At 39.9% G+C, this 18391-nt stretch overlaps 1 protein-coding gene across 3 annotated transcripts in view; it reads left to right on the top strand.

The window, feature by feature from the left end:
• The first annotated feature begins 9302 nt into the window (after positions 1–9302).
• Positions 9303–18391, top strand: part of Lgi1 (leucine-rich, glioma inactivated 1) — a 36918-nt gene continuing 27829 nt past the window's right edge. For all 3 annotated transcript variants that reach the window (XM_005407523.1, XM_005407524.2, XM_013506244.1), the window contains exons 1-2: positions 9303–9849; positions 10249–10320. In XM_005407523.1, the coding sequence (XP_005407580.1) occupies positions 9635–9849; positions 10249–10320 (287 nt within the window). In that variant the 5' untranslated portion in view covers positions 9303–9634. The remainder of the gene's footprint in view (positions 9850–10248; positions 10321–18391) is intronic.

Here is an 18391-nt window from a genome sequence, read left to right on the forward strand (position 1 = left end):
AAATTTAAAACAAAAACAAATGCAACACTTTTTAAAGAGTAGTTAATGTTCTCCTCTAAAGAATGAAGGAGCATATCCTTTAAAAAAAAAAAAACAAAAAACAAGACTGCTAAAAACTATCCTGGGAGTGAGCCAGACATAAAGTAGAAGAAGAAAGAAGAGTAATGATATTTTCACTCTATATTTTAATAACCAAGCCTCACTGTAGGGCAGCACCTCTTAGAGTATCTGCATTTCTTTAGTACTATCCTAAAAATTATACTTTTAGCTAAATTGTTATCATCTTGCCTATGATTTAGAATTGTCCCTGTTTTATTCCCTAACAACCTTCTTAAAAAAAAAAAAAGACTTCTAGCCCATAGGAAGAGTGGCCTACTATGACCTTCCTTGAATTTTTATGCTTAGTTCTGATAAAATTCAAATGTATTTCCAGAGAAGATACTAAACAGTCAAAATTATACTTTACTAAAAATATCCTGGAATCATTTGAGTCTGCATACTTTTGTTTTAAACTTACCATATGCATTTTGGATAATGGTAGTACATGCATGTACCATACACAAAGTGAGAGAAACAAAGTAATTCCAACCTTCTATTTTTACAGCTTGTTTCTCTTTTCAGGAGAGAAAGATTAGGACGTTATATAGTGTTAGTGCTATAAATATGAACAGAGTGAGACCCACGGAAAGGAACTCTCTTGTTCAAGGCCACACACTTTCTACATTGATTAATGTTCAGAAAATCACACAAAGAAGTTTGCTATGTTGTCCGTGTTGAGAACTTCTTTTGTTCATTCTCAGTGGATGCTCTAGTACTTGGGACAGATTAGTCTTTTATCATGGGTGGTGGTCCCAAGAGTTACAGGATGTTAGTGTTTCCAAGTCAATAAATGCAAGTAGCACTTCCTAGCCAGGGTGCAACCAAAATGCCCTAATACCTTTACGAACACCTCATAAGAAGATGTTACAGCTCTGAGTTGATATCCTTAGCACCAAATAGGAATTCTAGGATCAAAACAATGAGATGTCCTCACTCTCCTTCATACCTTGACTTCTCCAGGGTCTTCTGTAATACTCTCCTCACCAAATAATCTTTCCTTCCTCCTTTTGAAACTTCCTTGAGCATCCATGAATAGTCACCAGGGATGTCTATCCATTCACAAGTTTCAGGCATGTGCCGCAAGATGAAGCAGGAGGAAACTAGAGCCAGGGTTTTCTAGAACTCTTTAGCATACCCAACAGCTATTTGGTGCTTCATTTTGGATGTGCAAGTACCTGCTAAACATTTGCCCTTTTAATAATCCATCCCTGATAGGATTGCTAGTAGGGGCAATATACATGGACAGCATCTTTGGAGATGACCCAGCCCAAGAATTTCCTTGAAAAGCCAAAGGGTAGGTGCTAGGAGTTGCGGCCAAGATCGCACAGCTCACTCACTATAGAACCAAACTTTGGTCCATTATCTTTCTTCTGCATCTCAGCCATATGCCATAGATTTTCCACAGGTCAACCCTAGTTATGCCAACAGGTTAGCACAAAGGCCCTTCCACCTGTATGAGTTCTCCACTCATGCAACAATTGCCTGCTCTTGTGTGAATTAGGCGAGATTATTTTTGGTCCAGGAAACCACTCTGATGCAAGGAGATGGTGCTGTGGAGAGATTAAGAACATGGATTCTAATGTCTGAGTGCCTCAGTTTTAAACCAGTGTCAAGATAGGCAAGCAGTCTATCTTGGTTACTTTCTCATTGCTGAGACACAATTCTTGACACCCACAGTTCTAAGGCAGAAAGGTTTACTTTGGCTCACAGTTTGAGGAGGTTTCAGTCCATAGTCAGCTGGCTCCAAGCGGGGCAGCATAGCAGAAGAGCATGGCAGAGGAGACTTGCTCATGGCATGGCAGGCAGCAAGCAGACAGTGATCGAGGAAGGAGGGAGAGAGAGCCTTCCAGGCCATGTCCCAAATGACCACCTCCTCTGCCCAGGTTTCACCTCCCCACATCACATTTAGCTATAAACTCATCAGTGGTCTAATCCACGGAGCAGTATCATGCCCTCGTGATCAAATCAGCTCTGAAAAGCCCCACTTATGCATACATGAGGCTTTAGGGTACGGGTATCCAGATATAAAATGTTACATGGTCATAGCCCCTCTGTAGTTCAGTTTGCTCGTTTAGGAACTGGAGGCCCAAAATAACCAAACTATCTATGTTATGATGATTAAATGAGGTAATAAATTCTAAAGCACCTGAAACAGTGCCTGATATACTATAAGCATGAATTAAAGGTTAATTATTGTTGTCATCACTATTACTGTCATCATCCCCATCATTAATCATATTGTGTTTCCTTTCTTTTGAACCGGGAAAAGAAAGCAGAGCTGGTTCAATTTCTCCCACTAGCATAAGGAGCTCTTCCTTTAGCAACATAACCAATAACCTCCAATCCATGGCTAACTCACTTTCTTCTCAGCTTTGAAGATAGATATGAAAATATATAAATTCAGCATACTTAGCTTTGGTTACCAAGATTAAACAAAACAAAGCTTACTTTTTTTAAGAATAAAGAAAAGTCCCACACTACACCTCTAAACTACTTTTTTTCTTCTACAAAACCATTTTAACTATTTCTCCTAGTCAAGGGAACAGCAAAATAATTTGTGTGTCTTGCCTTCAAACAGACTTTTTAAAGCAGTAGAGCTAGCTGCCTTTTTCTTCCCATTTGCCTGGATTTCACTCTGTAATGGGTTTGGAATCTTGGCAAACTAAATAGAGTAAGGATAAGTCCTCCTGGATTTACTATCTTCCTATTCCCTTAGAGACCATCAGTCTTCATTGGGTGGTCTCCAGGCTTCTATGCTATTCCCAGTTCTCTCAGAACCTGATCATCCACTGTCTGCTGAATTGTGGGTGGAAGAGAGTTTTAAGCACGTCTATTTCTTTTCCGTATTCTGATGCTCTGACATCTCAAGCCATGCTGACCCTTTGTGTAAGTGCGCATATCTTTCCCATGCAAAGTGATCAATGCATAGCTCACCCCACTAAATACCTCCAACCAAGCTCTCACCCCAGATCTACTACCTTAGTTACCCCAAGGCCAGGTACTAGACACCTAATATGCCCAAAAGCTCAGTGAAATTATCTATTCCAGCCAATCCTAAATCTATTTACCCTGTCTCCTTGTTCCTTCCCCACAGAGGCTCTTGCCCACATCTCCCCCTTTCTCTGTCTGCCTGCCCCCCATGGTTCCCAGGTGGCTCTCCTGCATGGTATGCTGCGCCTCCTGTGAAACCATATACAATTTTGTAGAGAACTTTTAAAAGTTACATCCCACACCAATTGAATGTCAACCTCTAGGAATGTGACCTTGGTAGGCATTAATTATTTTTAAAATTCTTCAGCTGATTCCAATGTGCAGCCAAGTTTGAGGATAGGGGCTTTGAAACATTCTTACACCTAAGTTAGAAAGTTTTCTTGTGGTAATCTCCAATGTCTTCCCTTGAACACTGAAAAGTCAGGAGGACATTTTAATTTAGAATTTCATTTTCTGCACTTAGATCTGTATTCATGCTTCATTGCAGAGATATCAAATTTTTGCCATCTAAAAAGATTGCACCCAAGACAGTGAGGAGCCTTTGGTGAAGAAGGGCTTAAGGAATTGTAGTGTAATAGCAGTGCCTCACCACAGAGGAGGCGCTACTGGCCTCCAAAGCATCATCTCACATTCCACACAGGTCAGCAGGGTGAGGGTTCAGCAGGACTAACACCTAAGACACCAACTGTCACTACCTACAGGACCCTGGGCAAACTACTTAACCTCTTGGGGTTCTGTATCCTTTTCTGTAACAACAGAGGAAATAATAATAATATTTAGCCCATGACATGGTCAAGAAGATTAACTGATTTAATATACATACAGAGCTTTAGAACAGCAGCTGACACAAATGGGCATTATGTAAGTGTCAACTTTCATTTTTACTGCCTTCTCACCTCCCCTCTCGAGCAATTCAATTCTCTTAGACTAGAACACATAAAAAATATCCTGATTCCAAAGTTAGGACACCAGCATTCGGCTGCTCTTTGAGGAAATTATCCATAGGTATTTATCTAAATTGTCTTCTAGTCACTTCTTTTTAAAATCATGGAGTGGGATTTGGGATAATGGGCTTGGGAAGAAACAAATTGTATTAACTAACAGAGCCTAACAGAACTACCATAGTGAGCGTTCCTTTATTTTACCTACCCAGTGTCCATCCTCTCTGCTTTTGGTAGCAGCATCAGACTCTCCTTCGGGCGACAGCCCTTTCCCATCGTGTGCACCCTTGTGAGCTTGCCAACCAAGGCACCCTGCTTTCCCCTGGCAAATGGTTGAGCACCTGACCCAAGCTCAGCCATCAGATGTGTTCTTCAGGGAGGAATGTGAGGATATGACTGATCAGACTGGATTCACCTGAGAACATGTCCATTAGCTCCTGCTGTGGAAACCCCCAAACTCTCAAAAGGTCTTTCATTTCTAAGCCTGCTTGGTCAGCCCTTCCTTGGATTCTGGAGTTACTCTATCTCCACGGCAGCAGGTCCTTTTATGATTAGGTTGGCAGAGTCCATGTCAGTTCCTTGCAACCCAAAAGTCTTAAATGACACTTCTTCTAAATAATACTAAAGATCTGGCCTTCTGTTCACTACCTTCACCCTCTCTCCTTCATGTGTAATTCTGCTAGAACCATTAGTAGTTGAATGTCTTTGGGATATACCCTCCAAACACATTATCATTAATTCTAATTAAATAATGCAAAATGATATTTTATTTCTACTTTATCAGTGTGGAAAATGAGACACAGAGAAGATAAACCAGTAAATAACAAACAAGATCCCAACAGATCTAACTGTTCCCCTCAATCAGTAAGTGAAACATCTTGCAATAAAGATGTGTTCTTTGCCATTTCACAGGTTCCTAGAGTAAGTAAGGATATTTAGCAACTTATAATGCTTTCTTTCTCCCTTTCTGGTTGTAAATTAACTGTAGGAAACAATTTGTATCACTACCATGTACACATACAACCACACACACACACACACATGCAGATAGGCTTTTTCAAGGCTATAGTTATCCTTGTAGAAACATTACACTTTATGTTGAGAACTGCCTCATTTTTTGTTTCATTTTTAAAAATTCTGTTTATACTCACTAGATTAATTTCCCAACCATTACATCTGACTCACAGCTTCAAAACCTCTATTCTATTGAGAAAGCTGTTTTAAATGACACCAGTTTATTTGTCCAACAGTTTGTAAAAGGAGGCAGGGCCAGGCTTGATCTTTTAAGGCTCCTAATAGTGATGTGTTTACTTTCACAGAGTGTGTTTCCTAGGCCACACTAGCCTGAAGGGAAAACTGGGTTCATCCACACAGCACAGGCTGTTCCTCTTTTACTCTGCTTTCATTGCTCTTCCAGAACCGCCAGCAGCGCCGCCCCCAGCACCCCTTCCGGTCTTTGAGAAGGGCCAGAAGCATTGCACATGTGCTCGCAAACATTGTTCCACATCCTTCCTTTTCCTGCTCTTCTTCTCTGGTTCATGTTGTGATCGTTTGCCAGTTTCTCTGCTGTCCGCATGGCTGTCAGTGCTGCTTAGGTGACTGAGGCTGTGCTGCTGTCATGGAGAAAAAATACAGGTGGTAGTTGAGCCACAGGCCAAGAGGAAGATGTTATTTGTCTCACATCTCTACAGGGGCTGCTGTGGTTGCCAAGATGCGTAGTTCTTCACAGACCTCCCCATGCAACACAGTGGTGCCCATGACGAGAGACAGGCTCCCTTGCTGCCAGGACCTCGAGGTAGATTCTTTGTATCGCTCCTCTAACTTACGTGGGTTCAATACCACTGGGCTGCAAAGAATCTGCATCCTATCTTCACTGCCACCTTCTTTTTTTCAGCTTTGAACTTCATCCTTGGGCCAACCATCCATGGCTATTGTCACTTAAAGTGGTGGATTCTTTCTTTCCCAGGAGGTATTTTTGTTCCTTCATGTGGCTGGACTCTTGATACCACCAATCTATCATCCTGCCCCAGAAGTGCCTGCTTCCTATAGTGAATATAGATTTTAACCAACCTCATTTTTATTTGAAAGGTTTGCTTCCCAAGTACCAAGAGTCACATGTTCAGAACAATAATGATGTTGATGATGATGATAAAATTTTCCCATGAATCAGACCCCACACTAAGCACTTTAGGTATGTTATCTTATTTAATTCTCTCAACCCTTATGTGATACATTCTACTATTGTCCTCATTTTACAAAGGAGAAAACAAAAGCTTAGGAAGGTTAAATAAGTCTATGATCACATGGTTGGCAAAGTGCAGTACATGTCCTGGCCCCTGCTTAGCTGCTCTTGTACGTCTCAGCCTGGGCATTGAGCCGGGCTCAGTGAGGCTCCCAGGTTCCTGGGGCTTCTTCCAACACTGCTTTCATACTTTCTGAGCGCCTTTTTCCAGGGTCACCTGCACGATCCACAGGTGAGCTGCAGATCTTCTCTGAAGTTGAGTCTTGAGCTGGTAGAAACCACTAGTCTTACAGCAGCCTGCTTCCTCCAACCTCTCTGTGCTCTCCCCAGCATCCCAGGTGTGGAGCTGTGGGCAGAAGGGTCAGCAGTAGAAGCCTCTGCCCCAAGCCTGAGCTGCTCAAGACTTCCGTGGAGCTGCCTACCCTGTCTCCCTGGCCACTCCTCAGAGTCAGCTCTAGAACCTGCTCCCAGAAAGGCTGTCAGCATTCTGCATTACATGGTTAAAACTGTGCCTGATCTTGGTGGGTGTTTTAAATGAATAAAGAATTCGAGTCTGGTCTTTAAATGCCATAGGAAAAGAAAAAGTTACTGTCCTTTCAGAATGCCCATTGTAATCTGTCCTTAGAGTCCTCCTCCCCCCACTGTTCATTTTCCACTTGAACTGACAAACTGAACAGCCAGATAAATACAGCTGCGAAGTGAATAGTATGCATATGATTTCTTTCCCTCATTCATTGCCCTCCCAGCTTTACCAAGTCAAAAAGAAAGGCTGCTCGACAGTGTCTACACTAGCATAAAGCCAAGGGCTGATCAAGTTTGACAATCTGATATATTTGAAAGTGAAATGTGGAGGATGAATAACGCTGTCTGATGACACCGTTTGTTTTAACCAAGTATGTGTCATTGTTTCACTGTACACGGGTGGTGGTTCTGCTGCTAGGCATCTGTGTGATCTTAATACCTCAGTTTCCCTATTTGTATACACAGGGATTATGTCCAAGATCTCTGGGTTGCCTGAAAGTTCTCTGCATCTTTGTTTTGTAACAAAATATATCATTTACAAGTCAAATAATTTAGGTTGACTATGTGAATAAAAACAGTCCTCCATAAAATTTTCTCCACGTGATTATTTTATGGAGCAAGTTTCCACTGAGCACTAGAAGTGGGATTCTATTTACAAAAAAGCTGAATTGTGGCCAAATTTTAAGTGATACTTCTATTGTTTAAAGTGAGGCTTGCCCATAGGTCATAGTTTCTAAACACTACCATATACTCCCTCTTCTACAGAGTCCTCAACAATGAAGCATTAGTAGAATGTATTTTTAAAAGTTGACTTCTCTTGGGCTAAGGATTTCCTTTGTTTTTGCCCCTTATAAAAAACAACATATTCACAAATCTTCCAAAACTGGTCTAGTGATAATAACTTACTGGCCTTTCTGAAACACACACCAGATAATATCACTTGTCAGCCTAAAACTCTCCTGTCACTCTCTAGGGCATGGGTGGGCCTTTGCACAGCCTGTTCCCTCCACATGGAAAGCTCTCAACAATTCCTTCTTCTTCCTCACCTGAAATTCAGTTTAATCACTGCCTCCTCAGGGAACTGTCCTCTGACTTCCTTGACTGAGTCCTTGATTACAACTCTGAGGTGTGATGTGAAGTTTATTTGTCTGAGCACAAGGTCACCACAAATATCCTATGTGTTCTGTTGTCACTCTTGCAGACATGCTGGCTGCCCACTGCATGCACAGTGCTGCCCGGGCACATGGCCATTACCTCAGGGGTTCCTCCTTCGTGCAGCCTTCAGTCCCCTGGGGTAAACAGACAGTAATCAAATATGAGAATGAGTACGCCTGCCACTGCCCTCCCCTTACAGAGCATGTAGAGAGTTAAACAAGTGATTGGAGTTAGTGTGGAGTCAGCCTTGAGGGGGGAAGTTCAAGTGGCAATCCATCAAACTCCAATAAGGATGAGCTTATGGCATAGTCACACCTTTGCTCAAACAATTCTTTTAACACTTTTTCAGTCTAAGAAGACCATGGCCTCACATGCCAGGCTCGCTGTGCCAGCTTGAATGATGGTTACCTTCAGCATGGGCAGAGGAGCAGGGACTCTTATCTTTCCTTCTCTTCCTCCATCCTGAGATCATCCTCCATCTTCCTATTCTCTTGGACTAGACCATCTACCCCAAAGCCAACATCTCATGGTTTTTGCTTCTGTAAATGAATCTCCTTTTGCAAGCGTACATCTTGTTTTCCATTATGTATGCAATAAAATAGCCTATCACTTTCCTTTAATTTTCACATGTGTACTAGCATCCCCATTTTACAGACAGGAATAGTCATTCATAAAATGAGCTAGTTTCCAGCAGAACTGGATCTCAAAGCCAGGTTTAAGATTCCCAGTCTAGCATTTTCCCCTATATCACAGTTCCTGGGCTGAGCAAGGCCTTTTTCAAAGCCACAGGAAGCCAAAGTTGGTTGCCTCCTGCTGGCAAAGAGCTCCTTCCAGGCTTCTGGTACTACTGCCAAAGAAGGGAGAGTGTGAGAAGTGAGTCGGGTGGCGGGGTTTCTCACAGAGGCAGTCTGTGCTTCTGTTGCCCTTCCTGGTCCTTGAAGGAGGGAATGGATTATGTGCAGGGGTAGGGGGATTATGAAAATCAATAATTCATGACAGTTGACCTGTGTCAGAAAAGTATCCACCCACATTTGTCCCCTGAAAGTCACATTTTCCATGTGTTCACATTTGTCTTTCACCAATGGCATCAACCAGGTGGACTCAGCAAGAAATATCAAGGCTTTAGCCGAATGCTGTGGAGTTTCATTTCACTTCATTTTCCCAGCCAGGGCTGGCTTGGAAGCTAGTTTTTCTTACTAGGTTGTTTGTACATGAAAAGCAAATTCCCAGAGGTTCCCAAGATTGCTGAGATCCTATTCGAGATGACTGCTCCCTCCCACCTGCCCACCCACCCACTAATAAGACATAATGCTGTCCTATTTTTGGTAACAATTAAAGGGCCTCCCGGTGAAAGCAGAAAGCTGTTTATTTTCTGTTACATCACTTCGCTTTGCCTTCGAAGACTGGTCTGTGCTCAGTGTTTTCTGGTGATGCAAGTCAGCTCTCTTCCTCTAGCAGTTGGATCGCTCCCATCTCACAGCACCTCACAGGTCTCTTCCTCGGAGCAGTGCGCTGCTGAAGCGAGGAGCTGCTCACGAATCAGCTGCAGGTCCCTGTTTTGAAAAGCAGAGGTACAGAGGCAGAGGAAGAGGGTGGACTTCTGTGTGACCTGTTCTTAGAGCAAGACAATCACCATCCGAATTCCAGAAGCCCAGTTCATGTGTGGGGATATTTTTTCGACTACATGGAATCAGAAAGAAGCAAAAGGATGGGAAATGCCTGCATTACCCTGAAAAGAATTGCTTATTGCCTATGTCTCTTATCTGCGCTTTTGCTGACTGAGGGGAAGAAACCAGCGAAGCCAAAATGCCCTGCTGTGTGTACTTGTACCAAAGATAATGCTTTATGTGAGAATGCCAGATCCATTCCACGCACCGTTCCTCCTGATGTTATCTCACTGTAAGGCCCGTAAGCATTTTGATATATAATTTATGATTTTAAAATTCCAGTGGGTGTATGTGGGGCTTTGTATGTATCGGTAGAAAGGCATGGAGAGAGGGAGAAAGAGAGAGATTCTTTTTGCATGCTTGGCCATTTGACAGTGCTAACATTTTGCTGCATTTAAGATTTTGGAATTTTTATTAGTGACTACTGATGCCTAGATACCCTCCACCCCTGAACGTTATTATGAGAAACCTGTAGCAGACTCATCTCTCTCACTTCATCTGGGAAGGAGCTGTATTGTACTTCATCAAATAGTGTCGAAACAGTGACTGTTATGCTAAACTGGATTAACATAAGGTTTGTTCTGTGTGTGTCTTTGTGTGTGTCTGTTTTTTGTATTTTGTTTTCTTTCAGATCCTTTGTGAGATCTGGTTTTACTGAAATCTCAGAAGGGAGTTTTTTATTCACACCATCGCTGCAGCTCTTGTGAGAAATATTTATATCATGACTATTTTTAATATGGTATATATTTGGATGAGCCTTCTAGTAAAATGAACTCAATTTTAATTTTGTTGAATGTGATGCTATTTCTGAAAAGAAAGGATATCGGTAAAGTAAGAGGTAGATGGGGTTTGTCTGCAACTTTATACCAACAGTGCAGCCACAGGAATGCAGCCACATTGAGTCTTACAGTGATAAATTTGCTAACCTGTAATGCTGTCTATTTTAAAGGCTATTTATGAAGTTGTTGGAATGTTGCAACAAGAATCCCACTTCTATTCCACTATTTTACTTTCATTTTTAACTTGGGAACTTTAATTATTTTGCTCTGGAGTTTTGCATTTGTCAGTACAGAGCCCAGCATAACATATGCGCTCAAGATGTTGTCTCCCAGGGATCTGGGGCAGGCTGCTACTCTGTATGATTTACCATGTGGGGAAGAAAAAAAGAAAGAAAAAAATGTTTCTTTCTAGGTAATTTCTTAAAATATCAGTTCCTGAGAGATTGCTTTCTAATCCCATGTAATTTATAACTAGTCTCCTTACAAGGAGGGAAACAAAATATTAATATAGGCTATCACAGAGGATTATTCTTTGCTATATGTTTTGAGTTGGCCACAAGGGAATCACATATTCAGTCAATGCCTGGAAATAGTAAAAAAAAAATTGACTAAGAAATCAGATATCTACACAGGCAAAACATAATGTGTATAATTTATTTTCATGTGTAATATTTGGCAATTGGAGTTCCAGTTCTCAGAGAAGTATCACGTGGGGGTCAAGAAGTCTCAAGGTGTTTAGGTATTGGGCAACAGACTTGGGTTGGTAGCTAAGTGGAGCCAGAGGAGAGTAAGTTAATCACTGATACACTGAGTTTGGGGTATCTTACTACATGATTTAGGACCCCAGTTTTTGGCTTTTGGGGGCATTGTTTTTTGTCTTACTTGGCTATTTTGGCTGTTATATATACATGAGATTATACACATACAGGTAAATACCCTCTGCTCACTAGAACTTAGACTTGCAGTCTTCTGCAGATCACTGAATGTCACTCAGCCTCAGTCTCTTCATCTGTAAAATGGAGATGACAGCACATATTGTGAAAGGTTTTATCAGAGATAATTAAAATTAAGTAGATAAAATGGCATAATATATAGCAAATGATTGCATGTTTTATAAATGATATGGTTTAAAATTTTTACATAAAGCTAAAAGTTATTCAATTGATTGTTTTGTCTGAGTGAAATCTCGATATGGTTTGACTATTTGAATTTATAAACTTGATAAGGTGTTTTGATATTATGTAATGATGTTGGCTAATGTCCTTCCTCTGGCTAATGTCTGAGTGATTAACAATTGAGTGGATTATTCCTAAGGGGTTTATCTGTTTGATTGATGACCTACAGTGTGCTTAGGAGAAGTGTCAGCACATCAAACAAATTCAAAAAAGATGGACCCTTTTGAGTACAGAAAGGGGCAAAGTCTCTAAATCTGGGAACTTTCCATAGGATGAGAATTTGCTGTGCTTGGGAAAAATGATAAACTGTGCTCATTTGTTAAATAAATAAACAGCTGAAAAATGTATTTTTATGTACTAAGGCACCTACTTCCCTCCCCCCCCAGGATAATTTAATAGACCAGTCCACAAAATTTAAAACTCTCAGTCATACAACTACTCATATTCTGACATTAGATAAATGTTAGCTATGACACAGAAAGCCTGGATTGATGAACCTCATCAGTCACCACATCTCCACTTTGTTTTTGTTGGGTGGCCCCAACGACAACAAGCACAGATGCTGGACAGTGATATAGAAATAGTTACCGGCTGCTGCAGGGTAATGTGATTACACACATTTAGAATCACAGAGGGAAGCCAAGGGATTGGTTTTAAATAGCCCATACTGAGTGTGTGCCATGCCCCTCCGTCCCATGCTCCAAGTTCTTATGGAACATTCCAGCCCCTCTTTCTAAAAGCAGTTCAGGTTTCAGAAATAACAAAAGGGCTAGCAGTCTTTCCCTATATGTCCTCAATTGATTCACACTGGCTCATCTCTACATGATAGATTTATCTTATACTGATCTTACACAAAATTCTCAGGGGTCAAAGTTTTTTTCTATCTCTAGGACCCTGTTCCTCAGGACTTTCTTCTCCATCCTTCCTGCCCAATGTTCTCTGCTCATGCTGTCTTCAAGAAAAGGTTGAATAAGCTCATTTTCATTGAGGAGGAAATAAATACTAAAGCTGCTATTATGAATTGTATTATGATCATAACAATTACAGGAATGCATGGATCACAAACAGAACAGGTCCTGTGAGACAGAGCTGCCCAGAGCCCTGAAAACATGACATGGACTGCCAGCTTGCCGTAGGAACATGAAGAACAAGAAGCCACCAGGCCTAGATCCTATGAGCCATTGCTTGGCATTGGCAATGAATTTAATGGTTTCCAATGTTTTTGTAACCAAGGATCACCAAACAGGCTTCATAAATGTGAAGAGATAAACTTTAGAATCGATTTTGTTTGACTGATATTTGAAGACAGTTGATATCTTACTTTGTTATTAGAAAGGAAAAAAAAATGTCTATTACTACCCTTTATCTTAACAATCTGATAATTTTGTATGGCCCCAGATATTTTTTCAGACCTCTATAGAAAGCATGATGAGAAGTACTTTGTAAAATGTCAGCCTGGGATACTGAGGAAAAGAGACACAACACCACAAGTTATATGTAGTGTTTGGGAACATATTCTGATGGGGTATGGCTGGCAGTTTGCATTGGAGGGGGAAAAATCCCTCGTATTTTGTACAGAGAAGAGAAAAAAATTAAAAAATATATAATAAAAATGTATCAGATTAGTTGTATAAAATAATTTTTGAAATCTCATTTATGATCTTTAAAAATTAAAAAAAAACATTTCCCAAGAAAATGCAGTTTTATTCATGTTTTTCATGGGGATAATTTGAAACATAACCAAGAGAATGATTACACATTCTAGGTTGCTCTTAGTGATAGAAAGTGATACTTTTAGTGAATGCAATTTAGAGAAAAGTGTTTTCACACATTACAGCCCTGTTCCTTCTCAATTACACATTGAAATCCCCAGTGATACAGACTTAAGACAGAAGTAAGACTCAAATTAAGGGTAAAATGTGGCTACATTGCCATTCACTAATGAACTAAGTTCCTGAAACTCCTAAGAGGATTCTATTTGTGGGAAGTGAACTCCAGAGGTAGCTTTAGGATCATTCTTTAAAAAAAGAAAAGAATTCAATATGGCTAGAAAAATTCTATTTATTTCAATAAGATTTGATCTTATTTGTTTGGAATACTGAATTGATTTTTCTGGGCAAAAATAGCATTGTTTTTGAAATTAACCCATTATTGATAGATAAGTAGAGAGTCCATGAGAAATTAAAGAAAAAAAAAAAAGTAGGAAAGCAAATAACATGAACCAAAGAAAAACAAGCCTGACATTAGTAAGGTTTTAACCATTTGATCTTTCAAAACATTACTTGTTCCAGAAAAAAATATCCATGGCCTATCTCACTTTTTCTCTTCATCTTACTACAACTGTAAGAAAAATTTTACAGTCCTCAAGGACCACTAAAGCCTGACCTATCAGCTCTGAGGGTATTTAGAGAAATGTCTAGCTGTTTATATATAGATGAATATGTTTTGGTTTGTACCCAGGGGATGCCCTCACAACGATGGATTGATAGTGAAAATTTCAGTTATCAAGGCTATTTTATCTACATTTCACTCAGTGATTCATAGATCCGAGTTTTTAACTTTTTACTTGATTCTTATAATTGGGTAAACTAGCTCTCTACAACAAATGTTTTTCTCTGAAAGTATGTTATATTCTTCCAGTTTTTCAGGCAAGAAACCCAACAGTCTCCATCCTTTCTCTCAGTACCCATTTACAACTGATCAAGTCCGTTCTCAATCAGTACAAGAAGCCGCTTCCTCTTCTGCCCTCCAGGCTGAGTCTTTGTACATACTTAACGCACCACCTACTTGGCTCTCAGCTCTCTTCCCAGCCCTCTCTGTTAGAATTACCTCTCATCACGGCACTCTTGTGCTTGGAGGCCCTTAATGGTTTCCTAGGAACAGAGAAGGTCTGAACACCAGAGCTGGTGCTAATGGCATTTGCCCTTTTCTTATTTGTCCAGGGTATCACTTACAACATTGACTTGAAACACCTGCACGCTATACATGCAAACTCTATCCATAGCTCATTCTGTGATCTGTTTTCTCAGCTTCTACATACTTTACTAATGTCTAGTTTTATTGGAATTATTTGTACTTGTATACATTCCATGTTTATCCTGGAGGATTGTCAGTGTGATGGCCCTAGGGAAAAGTCTAGGTGTTATAAGCTCAGACATTGCTTCCTATATATTTAATGAATCCAATCTATATTTGCATAAATTTTCTGCTAAAGATTCCTATTTTGGGCTGGGCATATAGCCTCAGTGGTGTAGCACCTGCCTGGCAAGCATGAGGTCCTGAGTTTGAGTCCCAGTACATACACAAAAAAATAAAAATAAAGATTCCTATTTTACTATCCATTGAAAGTCCTGGTCATGTCCACACCCTATATGAATTTGGTATACCTATCTGATTTCACATGGACTCGCAGGGTGGTCTGGAAAGTGAACTGAATCCAGAAAATGCAAAGAGATGTTTACTCACGAAGCTGTAATCAAAATTCTTCAGCACACTTTTCCAGAACTTCAAAAGTAAAACATCTAAGAGTCTACTGAGATCCACTGCTTGAATCTCTTTTCTGTCGTGCTGACTGCACCTTTAACCTCATAGCTTCTTAGTTTGACTATGGAGGCTCATTGGCCCTTGACTAGCCTATGAAAGAGTCCCCCTTATCCTATTTGATGGCACATCAGTACAGTTGTCCCTGGTGAGCTGGCCATCTGGCAAATAGCAAAGAATGTGTTTTGTGGATAAACACGAGTCCCAAAGGCCACTCTCTTGCTTACTAGTTGTGTGGCTAGGCACAAGATTAGTCAAACCTTGATATCTGTATGTACAAAACAAGGAATACGCACAGTGCCTATTTCATAGAATAATGGTAAGGATTAAAGGAAATAATGGCACAGCTCTTGAACTCAATATACATTAGCTTTTATTATAGTAGCTGAAAATCACTTTAATTTCTACTAGCATGACATCAGATTAATATCTGGGTTGCAAAATATGGGTTTGCCAACAATCCCAGCTTTAAATTTTGTGTTTCTACACAGAGGGCTCTATCAGATCCTGCTGTGAATGCCAGGGATATAGTTCAGCAGCACAAGCGTCTGCCTGGCAAGCACAAGGTCCTGAGTTCAATTTCTGGTACTGAGAAAAAAAAAAAGGAAAAAAGATAACCACAGATCCTGCTGATAAAATCTTTCCTTCAAATCTTCTTACAGGAAACATGGGCTATTTACCTTCAAAAAACAAAATTAAAAAAAAAAAAAAGCTAGACTTGATGGTGCACACCTCACAGCATTGCGGCATGAGGCAAGAGAATTCTTGTGAGTTTGAGACTGTGATACACAGTGAATTCAAGGCCAGATTGCATTACAAAGCAAGACCTTGCCTCAAAAAAATAAAAATAAATAAATAAATAAATAAAAATATATATTCATTTAGATTCTTCCTCTTCCTCATGAGTAAATTAACTGACACCACATTTTGTAAAATGTGTTAGATTTTATTTAAAATAACTAACATTGGCCAGACTTCAGATGAGTGTCCCTATGGTAAGATAGAAAGAAGACTGAACTAGAAATCAGGAGACAAGGGTGGGGATCATTTGTCCACTAATGCGGTGTGTGACCTTATTTAGACCATACAATATCACTGACCTCAATTTTTATGTGCATGAAATACCAGAGATAGAATAAACTGTAGTTCTCAAATCCAAATGAAAATGGATATTGGGGTATTCAGAGAGAATAAAGGAAGCATGCCAGGAACAATAGTATGCACCTGTAATCCCAGAAGGAAGCTGAGACAGGAGGATTGCCAAATTTAAGCAGAGCCTCAGAAACTTAGACTCTAACTCAAAATAAAAGGACAGGGAACATAGCTTAGTGATAGAGTGTTGCCTCGCATGCATTAAGCCTGAGTTTGATTCTCAGCACCATGAAAAAGTAAAATAAAGCAAAAAATAAAGGAATCATTTGGGTTTAGGACAATAGAGAGGGTTGTGACTGAGGCAAATCAGAGAAGATATGTCTTACCTAAAAATGTCACCCTGAGTTCCAGCCAATCACTGCAGATGAGAACGTGATACATGGACACGGGGCCTTATCTTCCTAGTTTTCAAGGACAGGGAAAAGTTTGGAAGGAGATTTTTTAAACAAGATATAGACAAAAAATAAAGTCATTTGGCATTTTGAAACCATTACATTCAATTATATCTAAGATCTCTTCCTACCTTGCAATTCTATTAGATTATATTCAGAGTTGCTATAGAGTTACTTCAATGTAATATAGAAAACTGTGCTGTTAAAGATATAGGCAGAAATTATTATATCAATTTTAACAACCAATAAATTAGAATACTAGTTGAAAGAGCATCATAATACAAAATTAGCTATTAAAAACAGGTTGTTAAAATAATAATGTAGTTTCCAATTTTCCAAAAGGACCTCACCATGCCCTACTTATGGTGGCTGATAATAAAAGAATATTTTAATATCTCTCCTAGGGAGTAAGGATTGGAAAAGAATTGTTTACATAGCAATATGCCAAGTGTTTGTTTACATAAAGTGAGAACAAGCAATGAATTTCTTAGAAATACAACCTAAATTGCATACATGTGAGTAACTCCTAAATTAACAGACAATTCTCTGTGAAGAGCCATAGATTCTTCTCATGCTTCCATGGCTAAGCTTTCTGGATCATTCTTTGAGAATTACCTTCATTGCTGGTTTCTGAGTCATACAATTAAAACAGGCAAGTTTTGGTTAGGGGCATTGGTCACTTTTGTATTGCCTGAGGCTAACCTCTTTATATATCTCATTTTTTATTTCACCACTGTGATAACATTTTGAGGTGCTTATGATTATTTCCATTTTATAAATGAAACACTGAGTTGTGGAGGAGTTAGGAACCTCCTCAACATCATACCCCTAGTAAAAAGCAGAGGTGGAGGTAAAACCCTTTTCCTAACTTTTCACCACTTCTGTTTTACTTCCTCCTGAATGTGGATCACCCGGCTTGACTTTGCATAGTTTTGTTCGCAAAATCAAATCCCCTCTCAAAGGGTCAACCTTTGCCATTAGCAAGGGTGTTCAGGGGAATGTGCCCTGATTCCTGGAAACAATGACTGAAAAGGAGTTTCAAAAGCCCTTTGAAAGGGTGGTAGCATTGTTGGCAAGGACATCTAGTTTCCCTAGGTTTCAACTCTCATTTGTATGTGTAAGTTTTGGTCTCCTTGCTGAAAAAAGAGACAGACAGACAGACAGAAAGGAAAGGGCAAGAGAAAAAGGCCAAATTTACTTGAAAGATATATCTTAGACCAGTGTTCTCTAAACTTGTGTCCGGAAGAACAGTTATCCCAAAAGAATAGAGATCTATGTTCAAAAACATTAGGGGAAGTACATATTCTATTCCTGCTTGGCTATTCACAGTATACCTTGGCATGGAAAAAATCTCTGAAGTTATTTAAAGTTATTCATTTTTCCTAACCTCCTACAGAATATTGGTTCTATGGAACGTACTTTGGAAATGTACACATGTGATATTTGTTTTGTTTATTAGCTTAGTTATTTGCACTTCACCTTGTTCTAGAAAAGCTGGACAGCAAAGGATAGGTAGGCTGAAGAACCCTATTCTACTGGAAACATTAGCCATCTACTGCCATATAAAACAACCTGTAACAGTTTAGTGTGCACTCATTGATGTGCTATCTGGGAGTGAGGCCTCCCCACCAGGCTATCCACCTGATCAAGAAGCTTGGCTCTCACCCCTTCTTTAGGGGTCACTCACTAGATACTAGATGCTACATCTTTTAGAAGAAACAAATGACTGCTTGCAG

This window comes from Chinchilla lanigera, unplaced genomic scaffold (assembly GCF_000276665.1).
Source record: "Chinchilla lanigera isolate Chin_1 unplaced genomic scaffold, ChiLan1.0 scaffold00106, whole genome shotgun sequence".
Lineage (NCBI taxonomy): Eukaryota > Metazoa > Chordata > Mammalia > Rodentia > Chinchillidae > Chinchilla > Chinchilla lanigera.